The following is a 15,935-nucleotide window of genomic DNA, read 5'->3' as shown; positions in this document are numbered from 1 at the left end:
TCACTGCTAAAAATAATTATAGATAAAATAAATAGGATTTTCAATCTTGTCAATATGGACTAGAAGTCTTGTTGGTACTTAAAATTTCTAAAATATGTACTAGGTAAGTGAAGTAATTTCTTGATCTATCTGTGTCTTGTCTTAATCAAAAGCTGTGTCTTGGTCCAATCAAAAAGTCTTTCAGCGAAGGTTTGTTTACAGCATGCTCATCAATATCCTGCAGTTTACAAGAGATTATTTGCTGTGTTTCTTCCTATCACTGATAAATTACAAGAGTAGCCAATAATCTCTTCAGTCAGTTTTTTTTTAATAAGAAAACATATCGTTTTACTTAGTCCTGGGTCAATAACCCTCATCCGTTTGATCCTTGAGTCAAGAAAATTTGAATTTGCCTTTCTCAGCAGTTGAGCATAGACCTATGATCCGAGAGATGGCAGTTCGATTCCCAGCCGGGGCACTGGGTTGTGGACTTGATCCCAGCAGGGGGCATGCAGGAGGCAGACGACCAATGACTCTCTTTCATCATTGATGTTCCTGTCTCTCTCTCTCCCTCTCTCCTCCTCCCTCTGAAAACAGTACAGGGGGGAAAAATTGAGTTTAGTGATGTCTAGTAATTTGAACTGAAGTTGCTTGTAACATTAAGTGAGTGTGTTATTTATCATGTTAAGATTTACCAAGGCTCTTAACTTACTGATATAGTATTTAAAAGGCAGAATAAAGATGCTTCTTCTATCGGGTTGAGTTGATCAGTGCTGACAGCAAACTTGTAAATAAATAAATTTTAAAATACAGGACTTTGAATTATGTTGGGGAACTTTTTGCATATTGTATGTGCATGGTTATTTCTTTATACATGAATACAGTAATGTATATATGGGTATATAACTAATATGTTTAAGCATGTATATATATTATATATATACTACTCATATACATATACTATTCATTATATATATGTATATGTGTGTGTGTGTGCGTATATATATACATATATATATATACACACACATATGTACTATTTACTATTCATTACAGGAAAAAACATATTAGTCCAAAGGAAGATTTTAATGTTCAGGGTATTCATAATCTTAATAAACATTTTTTTAAATTTCTGTTGCTCATGAGAAAAAAGCAATGGGGATGCATCTTCAAATCCAGGGACAAAGTGATAGAAAAGTTTCCTTCATTATTATTATTTGTTTCTGGGGAAACCTTTATATTAAAATGTTTATTTTTGTCATTTCAGTGGTTTCTGCACAAGGGCTGCAGGCAAAAGACAAAACAGGGTCCAGTGACCCATATGTTACAGTTCAAGTCGGAAAGAACAAAAGAAGAACTAAAACCATTTTTGGAAATTTGAATCCAGTATGGGATGAGAAGTTTTATTTGTAAGTATATCATATGAAACTGTTACAAATAATACAATATTTGAGTATAAATTTAAGACAGGCATGAAAAATATACAAGCAATTATTATTTCATTTTAATAGTATTTATGCAAATTACAAAAAGAATAAAACTAATGTTATAAACTTGCTTAATACTCTCATAATATTATTTATTGTTCAACTTTGGAAGCAAGTAATAAACATAATATTTCAAAAAAGAAAATATGACACAGTTTGAGTGACTTTGCAAGGGGAAAAAAAAAAGATTACAACCTGACTTATAATGGGTTGTCCTAACATAGCTAGGAATTTACAGGCTTGGTTTAGCAACCCCTTGACATCTGAGGATTTATGGCTAAAGACAATAGAAAGATTTTGTGTAACACCTGGCCCATCGCATCTACACCAGCCTGTGCAGATGAAATGGTTGATCATAACTTTTACAGCCTCTCATTTTCTGAGGTCATTTATTTTTAAACCTCTTATATCTTGCACCAAACAGCAAGAAATCATTTTCTCTGTCAAGGATTTTTTTCTTTCTACAACTCCTTCTGAAGAGACATAAAATGACTTCCAGCTCTCATTTGGCAGAAACGAAAATCCCTAACCATGACTATAAAGACAGTCCTTTTTCCCCCATTCTCCCTTTGCTAATAGTTTAACCATGGATCTCATTAACATGCTAAGTAAACAAACCCAACACATACAGCTTGCTTGGGAATGTGGGCAATAGTGTGTAAGAGATACAGAGCTTCTTGAGTATAAGGGCTGATAAAGGGAGTGTTCAGAAAAAGATTGGGAAAATCTGTTGGGACCAAATAACAGAGGATACCATAGACTGAGTTAAGGGATATGAACTGTTTCTCCCTTCAGACTGATGGAAGAAACTATTTTAATATTTCTTTATTTTTCTCCTTTATTTTTTCTTTTTTATTGAATTTATTAGGGTAACTTTGGCTAATAAAATTATATAGATTTCAGGTGTACAATTATATAACATCCTCTATATATTATACTGTGTGTTCACTATCCCAAGTCATGTCTCCTTCCATCACCATTTATCCATTTGACCCCCTTTACTCTCTTCTACCTCCGCCCACCCCACTTTCCCTCTAATAATTACCATCACCATGTTGCTGTCTGTGTCTAAGAAGTTTTTTTGGTGGGTGTTTTTCTTTCCTTAATCCCTTTACCTCTTTCATCCAGCCCTGCAACCCCCCTCCCTCTGACAGCTGTCAGTCAGTTCTCTGTCTATGAGTCTGTTTCTATTTTGTTATTTTATTTTGTTCATTAGGTTCCACATGTAAGTGAAATCATATGGTACTTGTCTTTCTCCAACTGGCTTATTTCACTTAGCGTAATATTTCTTTGTTTCTTAATGGAAGATAAGAAATTAATCACTATTCATGAATTAAAATCCCTAAGGCAGTCAAGTAAATGAATAAAACAGAATAATAGCAACAAAGGGGAGGGACAGGGACTGTGGCAAACCTGACAGCAAGTGACTGATAGGAAAGGGGCAGCTTCTGTCACTATGCAGTCATGCAGATGCAGTGCAGCTAGAGCTTGCAGTGTCTCAGAAGCTGGAAACTTGAAAGTTTAAAGACAGCTTTATTAAGGTATAATTGACAAAGCATAAAATCTACATATTTAAATTCTACAATTTAAAATTTTGATATATGTATACGCCCATGAAATCATCGCCACAGACAAAATAATGAACATACCCATCACCTCAAAAAGGTTCTCATGCCTCGTTGAAGCCATCCCTCAACCCCCTCCAGACCAAGGCAGTCACTGATCTGCTTTATGATGCTATGGAGCATTTTTCATTTTCTAGAATTTTATACAAATAGGTAATTCAGTATGCACCCTTCTTTCCTGTGGTTCCATTCACTCAGCAGTTATTTTGAGATCCATCCATGTAGGGTTTAGCAATCGTTTCTTTGTATTGCGTGGTAGCATTTTGTTGTATCAAAATATCAAACTTTATGCATTCACCTTTCAATGGATATTTGGTTTGTTTCTAGTTTTTAGATATTAAAAATAAAGCAGTTAGAAACACTTGTGCATACGTATTTGTATGGACATATGTTTACATTTCTCTTGAATAAATACCTAAGAGTAGAATAGCTGCACATTTATTAGGAATATGTTTAATTTCTAAGACACTTTTCCAAGTTGTTGCACCATTTTACATTTCCACCACCACTAAATGGGAATTCTAGGTCATACACATTCTTCCAACATTTGATAAGGCCAATCTTTTACGTTTTAGCCATTGTAATAATGTGTAGTGGTATCTTATAGTGATTTTATCTTACTTTTATCTAATGGCTAATGACTTAAGCATCTTTTCAGATGCTATCCTTTATCACTTTTAGTTGTGTCTGTTTAAATATTCACACTTTTGTTTTTGCATTTGTATCAGTTTTATGTTTTATATTTAGGTCTATGATACATTTTGGCGTAATTTGTGATTATAGTATAAGTTATAGACTCAACTGTATCATTTTTCATTTGGATATTGGAAAGTACTATCTTTTCTCTACTAAACTGCTTTTGCACATTTAATGAAACTCAACTCTCTCTATATATGTGGCTCTATTTCTGAATTATCTATTCTCATCCATAGATCTATTTATCCATCTGTATGCCAATGCCACATGGTCTTGATAACTACAACTTCACTTCATAAGTCTGAAAATCAAGTAGTGTTAGTCCTTCAACTTTTTCTTTTTAAAATTTAAATATTTTAGAACTTTTTAATCATTTCCATATGAATTTTATAATCAGTTTATCATTTTTACACACACACACACACACACACACACACACACACACCTGATACAATTTTGATTGCCTTACTGCCCTGGCTAAGATTTCCAGTATAATGCTAAATGGAAGTGATAAGAGCAGACTTCCTGGCCTTGTTCCCAACCTTAGATGGAAAACATTCTTGATTAACTATATTAGCTGTAGGTTTATTGTAGATTCCATTTATCCAGTCAACACCACTATCTTCTATTCCCAGTACACCAAGAGTTTTGATCAGAAATGGATGTTGTATTTTGTCTAATGCTTTTACTGCATCTGTTGAAAAGATCCTATGACCCTGAATGCCATTTTAAAAAATTTACTTTGAAGATATTGTTCCATTGTCTTTGTGTTTGAATTGTTTCTTGTATTCAATGAGAAATCTTTGGTCCTCATTTTTGTACCTCTGTATATGTCTTTATTTTATCCCTCTACTTTTTAAAAAAATTAAATATATTGAGGTGACATTAGTTCATAACATTATATAAGTTTAAGGTGTGTAATTATCTGTATATTGCATTGTGTACCCACCACTCAAAGTCAGATCTTCCTCCATCACCATATATGTGGTCCCCTTTACCCTTTACCACCCTCCCATTTAAGACTTTGTTTTCTTCATTCATTTGCACAACCTGATTATGGATATGCCATGGTGTAGTTTTCTTTATGCTTCTGTGCTTAGGGTTTGTTGAGCTACTTGAAACTGTAGGTCTTCAGTTTTCTTCAAATTTGAAAAACTTTTGGCCATTATTTCTTTAACTATTCTTTCTGCCTCTACCTTTTGGAGATTCCACATGTATATATGTATTAGGCCTCGAAGTTGTCCCACAACCCACCGATGCTCTAGTTTTCTCTCTCTCTTCCTCTCTCTTTCTTTGTACTTTACTTTGGATTATTTTTATTGCCATCTGTTTGAATTTAGTAACTTTTTATTTTGTAATGTCAAATCTACTATTAATTCAAGCCACTGTATTTTTCACCTCCAGGAAGTTCAAATTGGATTTTCTCATCTTCCATGTCTCCACTTAACATTTTTCTTTTTATTAAGATAGTTTTTGAGAGAAGTATTAAGTTCACAGAAAAATTGAGGGAAAGTGATTTCCAGTATGGCTCCTACATCCTCATGTGCATAGTCTTCCCTATTATCAACTTCCCCCACCAGAGTGGTGCATTTGTTACAACTGATGCACCAACATTGACACATCATTATCACTCAAAGCCCATAGTTTACATTACAGTTCACTCTTGGTGCTGTACATTCTATGGATTTGGACAAATGTATAAAGACATCTATTCATCATTATGGTATCATACAGGGTATTTTAACTGCCTTAAAAATCCTCTGTGCCCCACCTATTCATCTCTTCTCCCTCCCAAAGACATGACAACCACTGATTGTTTTACTGTCTCCATAATTTTGCCTTTCCAAGAATGTCATATACAGGTGACCCTTGAACAGCTGGGGAGAAGAGGGAGGGGCACTGAAACAGCACAATTGAAAATCTGAGTATAACTATTGACTCTGCTGTCAGCCCTTTACATCAACAGATTCAACCAACTAAGGATTCAAAACAGTATTTTGGATTCATGGTTGGGAATCCACAGTTGGGAAACCACAGTTAGGAATGAAAAAATACTGGGTTTGATCCATGGTTGGTTCAATCAGCAGATATGCAACGCATTGATAAGGAGGGCCAATTGTGTTTATTGAAAAAAAAAAATCTGCTTATAAATGAATCCTTGCAGTCCAAATCCATGTTGTTCAAAGGTCAACAGCAATTGGACTCAGAGTATGTAGCTTTTCCAGATTGATTTCTTTCCCTCAGAGATATGCATTTAAGGTTCTTCCATGTCTTTTTGTGGCTTGATAACTCATTTCTTTTAACACTAATTATATTCCATTATGTGGATTATTTATCCATTCTCTTTCTGAAGAGTATCTTGGTTGCTTCCAAATTTTGGCAATTATGAGTAAAGCTGCTATAAGCATCCATATGCAGTTTTTTTGTGGGGGACATGTTTTCAAATCCTTTGCATAAGTACCAAGAATCATGATTGTTGGATCATATGGTAAGAGTATATTTTGTTTTATAGCAGGGATGGGGACCTTTTTTCTGCCAAGGGCCATTTGGATATTTATAACATCATTCGCGGGCTATGCAAAATTATCAACTTAAAAATTAGCTGTGAAAAAGCTCCTAGATTTATTGAATTTTAAGTTTTGCCTATGGTTGCCTTGGCAGGGCCAGACCAAATGATTTCATGGGCCAGACATTCCCCGCTCCTGTTTTATAGAAACTGCCAAATTATCTTCCAAAGCGGCTGTATCATTTTGCTTTCTCACCAGCAACAAATAAGAATTTCTGCTGCTTCATATCCTCTATAGTATTAGGTGTTGATAGTATTCTGATTCTAATAGCTGTGTAGTGGTAGCTCATTGTTATTTTAATTTGCATTTTCCTGATGACATATGATGTGAAGCATCTTCTTATATGCTATTTGCTATGTGTATATCTTCTTTGTTGAGGTGTCTTTTAAGGTTTCTGGCCCATTTTTAATTAGGTTGTTTGTTTTCTTATTGTTGAGTTTTTGAGTTCTTTGAATATTTTGTATAAGAGTCCTTTATCACATGTGCCTTTTGAAAATGTTTACTCCCCATCTGTGGCTTGTCTTCTCCTTCCCTTGACATTGTCTTTCTCTACTTTATTCTTTGAACATTTGCAAAACTTTTAATTACTGTTTTGCAGTCCTTGACTGCCAATTCTAACGTCCATGTCCATTCTTGGTCAGTTTTAATTGATAGATTTTTCTTCTCATTATGTGTCATATTTTAATGCTACTTCACATGCCTGGTAATTTTATATGGGATGGCAGACATTGCAAATATTACCTTGATGGTTGCTGGATATTTTTGGCATCCTATATGTATTCTTAAGTTTTGTTCTGGGACTACATGGAAATAGCTTGGTTCTTTAAAATCTTGCTTTTGAATTTTAAGTGGGAATGAGATAGTGCTTAAGTAAAGGCAAATTATTCCTCAGTTCTGAACCAAGACTATTCTGAGTCTACTGACTCATGAATGACAAGGTTTCCTAGTCCACCCAGTAGAAATATGCACCGTTTCTGGCCTTTGGGAGTGCTGAGCACTGTTACACGCAGTTCCTTTCCATGGCTCTTAATCGGGCCTTGGGTAGTTTCATCACATGCATGTCCTTATCATTGCTCAGATGATTGTTCAAGAGGAACCCTCTGCAGATAGTTGGAGTTTTTCTTCTCTTTAGCTCTCTTCTTTTTGATAGTATTCCTTGTGACCTCTAGTTACCTTTGTCTTCTCAGGTTTTCAGCTCTCTTTGTAACTCAGAGAGCCCAATGGGTTCTATCTGGGCTCCCTCTCCTCTCACAGGGGCCTAGAGACTCCTAAGACAGTAAGCCGAAGTAATGAATAGCAGGGCTCACCTTCGTGGTTTCTGTCTGTTGTCACTGTCCTCCATCGGCAGGTCTCCACTATACTGAAAATCATTGTTTGATATATTCTGCTCACTGTTCGTCTTTCATATGGGAGAAATCTCAGTCCCTGTTACTCCCTCTGAACTAGACTAAAACATCTTGAAAAGATAAACAAAGCCAAAGAGTATGAGGGCCAACATGAGGCATATCAAAACAGCATAAAACTCCTGCAGATATTTGATCCATAGATTGCCAGTTGCAACTGTGAAATAAAGCATCCAACCAAAGAAATGCAGCAGTGCAAATAGTTATATTTTTTTAATTCTGCAAAGGGTTCCACTTGAGAAATCAGCTGAATAAGTGCATGTGAGGCAAGACCAAGATAAGGTCTACCAAAAAGGTTAGAAATGACTTTACCCAATGCTCATTTCAGGGCACAGATGGTCTTCGTTTCCACCAGACAGGCTGGAAAGCCTCATGATTCATGGGGGCCAGTAGACAGGAGAGTATACTGGGATGGACTGTTAGAATATGGATTATCTATATTCTAATTGGCGGTTGTCATATAATTTATTATACTGTATGCCTCTGTTTTCCTTTTGATAGGAGGCATCATCTACACTGTCAGTAATAATAATGCATCTATTTAAACAGAATTACTTTAAAAAATGAAGAAATTCAAATTTAAAACCATTGCACTTCTTTATCTGGTGCCCCCATCCCCCTCCCATCTGAACTCTCAGTCTCTTCCATGTATCCATGCCTCTGATTCTGTTTTGTTTGTTAGTTTATTTTGTTCATTAGATTCCACATATAAGTGAGATTATGTGATATTTGTCTTTCTGTGTCTGGCTTATTTCTCTTAGCCAAAGAACATCTATGCATAGCCCATGGACACAGACAATTGTGTGGTGATGGCCCAGGGGAGGGGGGGAAGACTGGGTGGAGGTGGGTGAAGGGGGGTAAAATGGAGGAATCTGTAATAATGTCAACAATAAATTAAAAAGTAAAATAAAATAAAAAATAAATCCATTGCACTACTATGCATGCCATATATATGTAGCATAATTTTTCATATTTTTCACTTTACTGACAAAATATTAATTCAAGAAAATTATACTCACAATTATCTTCTGTTTGTCTCTTTCTAGAATATTAAAAATGAATGCCTAAATTTTCAACAGTAATTCTTATTGCTAGTTTCTTTAACTCCAAGATTCCATTTTTATTATTGAGGTTTTATATCACTGTGGTTCCAGTAATACCATCTTGAATTTACCTGTGTGTGCTTTCACTTTACTGTGAAAATGGAATGAGAGTTTCAAACTTATCTTTCTTTATAAGGGGTTTTCTTTTGCAGGAGAAAATGAGTTCACAGTGAATTTATGTGCAGCTGTATAAAAATGCATACATGTCACAGAGGAACTCATCCATTCCTCCCATTACCTTGACAGTTCTGCCCTGTGAAATGGAGTGTAAAAGAGTGTCCCAACATTCTGAAAATAGAATGTCTTATTAATAGTGTGGCTTTAGATTACATTTGGAGCAGTTTACTTAAATTCTTAGCTTTAGCTCTTCTTATATGAAAAATTGAGATAATAATACATAGCCCACAAGATTGTTGTATTTGTTGAAGTAATGTCTATAGATCACATGGCACTTGTCAAACATTAAACATGGTAGTCATATTATGATCATTTTTAGCATTAGTTACACAATCTTTCCTGTGCTGAGATTCAGTACTTCAAAGCAAACCTGGCAGTAATACTTTCCTATCAAAAAGTTCCAACCTGAATAGTGAGACTGAGAGAGACCAGCAAACAAGGTGCTGTGAAAAGAAAGTGCTGCTGATATGATTTAGAGAACCGAGCTTAGGCAAAGGATCTGAGAGATTGTTTTATCCAACTCCCTCATTTTAATGAGAAAATCGAAACTTGGGCAAGTTACAGAACAGCCAAGAATACAAAACAGCTGCCTGTTGTGAAGCCACAAATAAGATACAAGTAGAAATAAAGAAGTGTATTTTCCCCACATCCAACTCTTCCTTTTGAAAAAGTGCCTTTGACCTGGACAAGGCACTCAATCACAAAGCTGGTGATGAAAATGCAAATGAAGCAATTTTTTAATTTTTTTGTTTGAAAGCTTAATTGTCCCCCCACCCTCATTAATTGCACTTTGATGCCTTCAAGAGTTTAATGCTAAGTAATTTCCATTTTAATTTTATCTCACGCCCCATGGATTAAAAAAAGTAGCTTGACATTTTAATCTTCAAAAAACTATGAATGTTGTGCGATTCTAAAGCGGGATACTCAGGAGGGTGTTCACAGAGAATGGAGGCATGACCAATTAAGCCTTTGCAGAGATGTGGGTTAAGAGGCATTGTAAACACATGTAATTTTTAACATATCACTAGGATTAATTAAGATAATGTATATGAAAGTGCTCAGTATTGCATAAATCTAAAGTGCTTGTTATCTTGCTCTTTGATCCTTGTAAGCTGTGTATTTGATCATTTCATAATTAATTTTGACATTTGATTTGATTTTCCTATGCTATGGTTAATGACATATTTTATGCTTATCATAAATCATTCATTCCCTCAGGAGGAAAGGAAGGAAGTTTCTCCCAGTGGGTTCCAGAGAGAAAAATGGCAGTGTAGTCTGTCCATTTTAATAAGAAATTTTGTGTTAGGAGACTTACCATTTATATATCTATTGGTCGACACTATGTTTTGTAGGGGACTCTATAGTTGATCCTTGGTGCTTTATTTTTGCTGATCTCTGAAATAAAAACAAATGTTCATGCTGACTCTGACCTAGAGGGCATGTAGGTCCTAACTGCAGTAGCAGGCATGTGCTGGTTATCTTTTTAAACTGGTATTGAGCACTGAAATAAAGAATTATCTTAAAAATGGAAAGTGTAGTTAACACAGTGCCTTTGGTAAGAGTGCAAACAGGCCCTTATTTATTTGCGGTGGTATTTAATAGGCAGTACCATGGCGCTCGTACATTCTACTTACGTAATTGACTGGACAGCCAGCTCCATGTGCCTAGTTGGGTATCAGTTATTCCACTCATATTTTCTGAGTGTCCATTATATGCAAAGCACTGTACCAGGTCCATGGAAAGCACTGACTGAAGAGTAACTTCATGTGCTATCTGGCCTGCAAGTTTATTAACCTGAGTTCCAGACTGGTCAGGATCTAACGTGCTTCTTGACTCCAGGAAACCCCGTAAGTTATTTGAATCTCATTTTACCATGGCAGATGTGCAAAAAGAAAAAAAATATATATATATTGTCCACTTTGACTCAGTGATGGTATTGTTAAGAGTCAGTGTACATGTAGGCTCTTTTAACACATAAGCTCCAGAAATTCACAATGCTATTGTTTATAGAGTCATAATTGCCTCAGCCCACTGGAGCATGTGGCAGCGGTGTTCAGGTCACAGCTACCCAGATGTGGCCGCACGTAGAGCGCCTCAGGCCCATGGCTCTCCACTATGCCATGTGCTGCTCAGCCCAAGGCTGAGTATAAATTAAGCCTAAACTAAGCTTCCTAGGAGATAGCTTATTTAAATACTACAGTTGAGCAAAAATATCTTCACAGCACAGCAGATTAATATTTTAAAATGACAGCCTGAATGTAATCAAGGATTTGATTTGTTGCCATATCATTAGCACAGGCTTTTCCTGGGCTATGTGGGAAGGCAACATTTCCTCAGTTGTCTGAGCTAGCCTACAACGATGATATCAGCATTAGGAAGTCATTTGTCAAGAAGTTGTTCCCACAATTGTCTAAAGCAAGATAGAGTTTAGGCACAGTTTATGGGATTAGAAATCTGTTAACTGATCATTGTCTAGGTTGTAAATATGCCAGGTAATAGGGAGATACCATAACTGTTACTGCCTTTCACTTAGTAAATTGGATTCAGTCATTACTGATCCATATAGCAGTGCCAGATAGCATTTACTTCAACGGTGCTTCATGCCAGAACCTAAAGGCTTTGTAGTGAGGAGAGGAAGAAGGTGAGAAAAGAGACCTGGGCCAAATCCAATAAAGTATGAACTCAGGGTTACCAAAGAGAATTGATCCACAGTCAACAAACCATAAAATTTCAGATCAAAACAAATCCTCTGAGACAGTACTGTGATAGTCTATAGGCCAAGATGTAAGGAACATGTACTTCATTTAGTTTTATACTGAGGGCCAAATAGAATTCAAACAAAATCCCCCAAATCTTTAGGGAGCAAACTCTTAGGGAAATAAGGACTATTCTGTAGGAATTCCTCTTGCTGGGAAGAAAGAGAAGCCCCCACATTTAAAATGGTCCACGGAAAAGGAATTAACATGGAACACATTTTATTATGTGGACACAGAAAGCCCTTGTAGGAATTCAGGAACATCCAAACAACAAGAACTCCAAAGGGCAGAAATTATTATGCCCTTTTATTCATCTTTTTATTTTTCTCTGACTGTTTGTTCATATGCATCTGTTATTCTCTGTCTCTGCCTGTCCACTATATATTTTTTCTCTCTCTCTCTGCTTCTGTCTCTCTCTCTCTCTTATCTGTCACTCTGGCCCTCTTTCCACCCTCCCCCTCTCCCTTTTCCCCTCTGTACTCTGGTCTGATTCCTAATCACTACTCAATAGCTTTCATATCGTCAGCTTCTTTGTGGTTTATGATAGCCTTGGCCCTGTGGCCATGTGTAATATTCACAATGTGCTGCCAGGAAATGTCTTTGTATTTTTAGCCAAAAAGTCCAATTCATCTTTCTAGAACAAACCATACAAGTTATGTGTGGTCAGACTGTGATCAGAACATCTTAAATTCATCCATGTTGTTTTTATCTGGGGAAAGAAGGGAGAATGGGGAAGTCCTGGTGTTCTGTTGGTGACTCATTTGGGCCTATGGATTAAAGCTATTTTCCGTGAGTGGAATATATCTAGTAAGGGTGCTATAACACTCTTGATTTATCAAGCATTTTCAAGACTCAAGCACTGCAATGCCAATCAACTTTTATTTGGTTCATTCCCCTAGCTTTTGGATATATTTCATGTGTGGACTATTTTAATGATAGAAAAAGGATATCAACATGGTAGTACTATTCTAAGCCAAACTTAAAGTTTGCAGATTTCTACTGACTTAGAACCATAACATGTAAAATCCAACTTCCTGGGTAATGTTTTTTTCAGTAGCAGCTCCATCAGTCTTTAGAAAAATAATTAATTCAACAAATATTTATGTATGAAGCACTCTCCTAAGTGCTACAGACACTGAGGTAAATATGAAAGAATTGATTTCCCTTATAGAGCTTTCATTCTAATTGGAGTAGAGATGGTGCTGAAGCTAATATCATCATCTAGGGAGAGTACATCCTATGCAGTCAGGGGAGAATGGGCAGTTCTGCTTGGTGCTGCAGTCTCGGCTGAGCTTAATGATAGAATAGTTGTGTATCTCTAAATAGTGTATAAAATATGATAATATTAGAAGGCTGAGCAAAAGAAGTTCTAGGTAGGTAAGCACCTTGTTGAAGAAATGTTAATGTTTAGAAAGAATTATCTAAAACCCAAGTCATTCTAAGTATCATCATAATTATAGGCACTGGTATTTGTGTAGCTATTTATGGTATCCCAACTCCTATCACACATATTACAGTTCACAACTACCTTACAAAGCACTGACCTTGTCATTGTTGTTTCTGTTGCGATTTTACAAATGAGAAAGCTAGGGCTCGGAGAAGTCAACAAATTTTTGCTAAATAATTCATCCAACAAGTAAAAGAACCAGGACTTATATCCTTACCTTCGGTTACCACACTAAATGCTCTTTCCACACCATCTCATTCCCTCAATAGTGCCAATCATTCAAAACATGCACCCAAAGAAGCCATGAAAACTCAATGCAAAAAGCCTTACATTAAAAAAGATAAGTGGAGATATGGAAGCTATTTTTTAAAAAGATAGAAATTGAACTTGTAGAAATAAAAAAAATAGAATATGCAATGTAAAAAAAGTATACTAAATAGGAATGAGAGCAGGTTAAGCATTTCACACAAAAATAATATTTAAGGCCTTCATATTTAAAAAGTACAAAATGAAACATGGAGAAAAATGTGGTAATAAAATGAACAGAGCAAGCGAGACCACTTATAGCAGCCAAAAGCCATGTTGATTGCATCCTCTGAAGAAGAAAGGTGGGTACAGAAAAAGTATTTGAGAAAATAATGGCTAATTTTTTTTTCAAATTTGATCAAAATTATAAACCCACAGACTCAAGCTCAATGAACCTCAAGCATAAGAAAATTTTTAAAAATTACACCAAGACATATCATAGTCAAATTGCTCAAAACCAGTGATTAAGAGAAAATCTTGAAAGCTTTCAGAGGAAAAGAACACAGTACATACATAGTAATAAGAAAAATAAAGATGGCAGCAAACTTCTTGTAAGAATTGATGTTAGCAATAATCCAGTGGAGATACATTTTTAAATTAATGAAACAAAAATTGTCAAACTGAAATTCTATACCCAGAGAAAATATCTTTCAAAAACAAAAGCAACAAAATAGTTGTATAAAAAGGCAAAGTAAAGGGTTTTCAAACATATAAAAGCTGAAATAATTTCTTTAATTCTGGCTTGAACTTCAAGAAATGTTAAAGGAAATCCTTCAGGCAGAAGAAAAGTGATACCAGATGAAAATTGGGATCTATATAAAGGCATGAAAAAAAATGAAGAACATTGGAAATTCTAACTACATCAGCAAATATAATAAACTCTTATGTTGTTATTTAGTGCTTAAAAGATTACTCAATATTTAAATAAAATAATAATTTCCTGGGTTATGTAACTACTAAACTATGATTGTGTAAAGATGTGGAAGACAGAACTGGAAATACACTACAGTAAGGCTCTTATACTATACATGAGGAGTATAAAGTATCTGTACATTTACTATAATAATTTAAGGATATATACTATAAATTCTAAAGTAACCACTAAAATAACAAAATTAAAATGTAATGGCTAATACGCCAACAAAGTAAATAAAATTCAATCATTAAAAAATATGCAATAAATCAAAAATCAGAAAAAATGGAAAAGGGAGTAAAAAAACAAATGGGGAAAATAGAAAATAAATAACAACATGATAGATTAAAACCTAAACATGTTAATGATCACATTCAATATAAAAAGTCTAAACACCAAAATTAAAGGGCAGAGATTATCATACTGAATACAAAAACAAGGCCCAACATTACCCTGCCTATAAGAAATATAAAAAGGGAACCCACGTGCATTGTTGGTAGGAATGCAGATTCATACAGCTACTGTGAAAAACAGTATGAAGGTTCCTCAAAAAATCAAAAATGGAACTGCCCTATGACCCAGTGACTCCAATTCTGGGAATATATCTGAAGAAACCCAAAACACTAATTAGAAAAACTATATGCACCCCTATGTTCATTGCAATGTTATTTACAATAGCTAAGCTTTGGAAGCAACCCAAGTGCCCATCAGTAGATGAGTGGATAAAAAAAGCAGTGGTACATGTATAGAATGGAATATTACTTGGCCATAAAAAAGAATGAAATCTTACCATTTGTGGTAATATGGGTGGACCTAGAAGGTATTATGTTAAGTGAAGTAAGTCAATCAGAGAAAGACAAATATCATGTGATTTCACTTATATATGGAATCTAAAGAATAACATAAACAAACAAAACAGAAACAGACTCATACGGAGAACAGACTAACGGTTGTCAGGGGGAGGAGAGTTGGGGGACTAGGTGAAAAAGGTGAAGGGATTGAGAAGTACAGACTGGTAGTTACAATATAGTCATGGGGACTTAAGCACAGCATAGGAAATATAGTCAATAATATTGTAATAACTATGTATGGTGCCAGTTGGGTAGTAGAAATGTAAGGGGGAATACTGTAAAGTATATCATTGTCTAACCACTATGTTGTACACCTGAAACTATTACAAAATAATATTAGATGTAAACTGTAATCAAAAAAAATGAAATCAAATAAACTTGGAACTTGAAGCCAAAAAAGTACATACAGTATAATCCCGTTTATATAAAATTATAGGAAATACAAAGTGCATACTAAGCTAGTAATATATCTGATGCTGGTTGCCTGGGGAGTGAGAATGGGAAAGGATAGGAGGAAGTGATTGCAAGAAGTCCAACAAAGCTTCTTGAGGTGACGATATGTTAATTATATTGATTGTAGCGGTTACATGAGTAAATACATATGACAAAAACCTATCAAAGTATA

General features: G+C 35.2%; 1 protein-coding gene across 1 annotated transcript in view; it reads left to right on the top strand.

The window, feature by feature from the left end:
* The window catches only part of UNC13C (unc-13 homolog C), a 460,865-nt gene that overhangs the window by 206,299 nt on the left and 238,631 nt on the right, over positions 1-15,935 (top strand). The window contains exon 9 of the mRNA XM_087821385.1: positions 1,247-1,388. Within this exon, the coding sequence (XP_087677511.1) occupies positions 1,247-1,388 (142 nt within the window). The remainder of the gene's footprint in view (positions 1-1,246; positions 1,389-15,935) is intronic.

Source organism: Miniopterus natalensis, chromosome 1, assembly GCF_054644295.1.
Source record: "Miniopterus natalensis isolate mMinNat1 chromosome 1, mMinNat1.hap1, whole genome shotgun sequence".
NCBI lineage: Eukaryota > Metazoa > Chordata > Mammalia > Chiroptera > Miniopteridae > Miniopterus > Miniopterus natalensis.
This window is presented reverse-complemented; position numbering and strand designations above follow the sequence as displayed.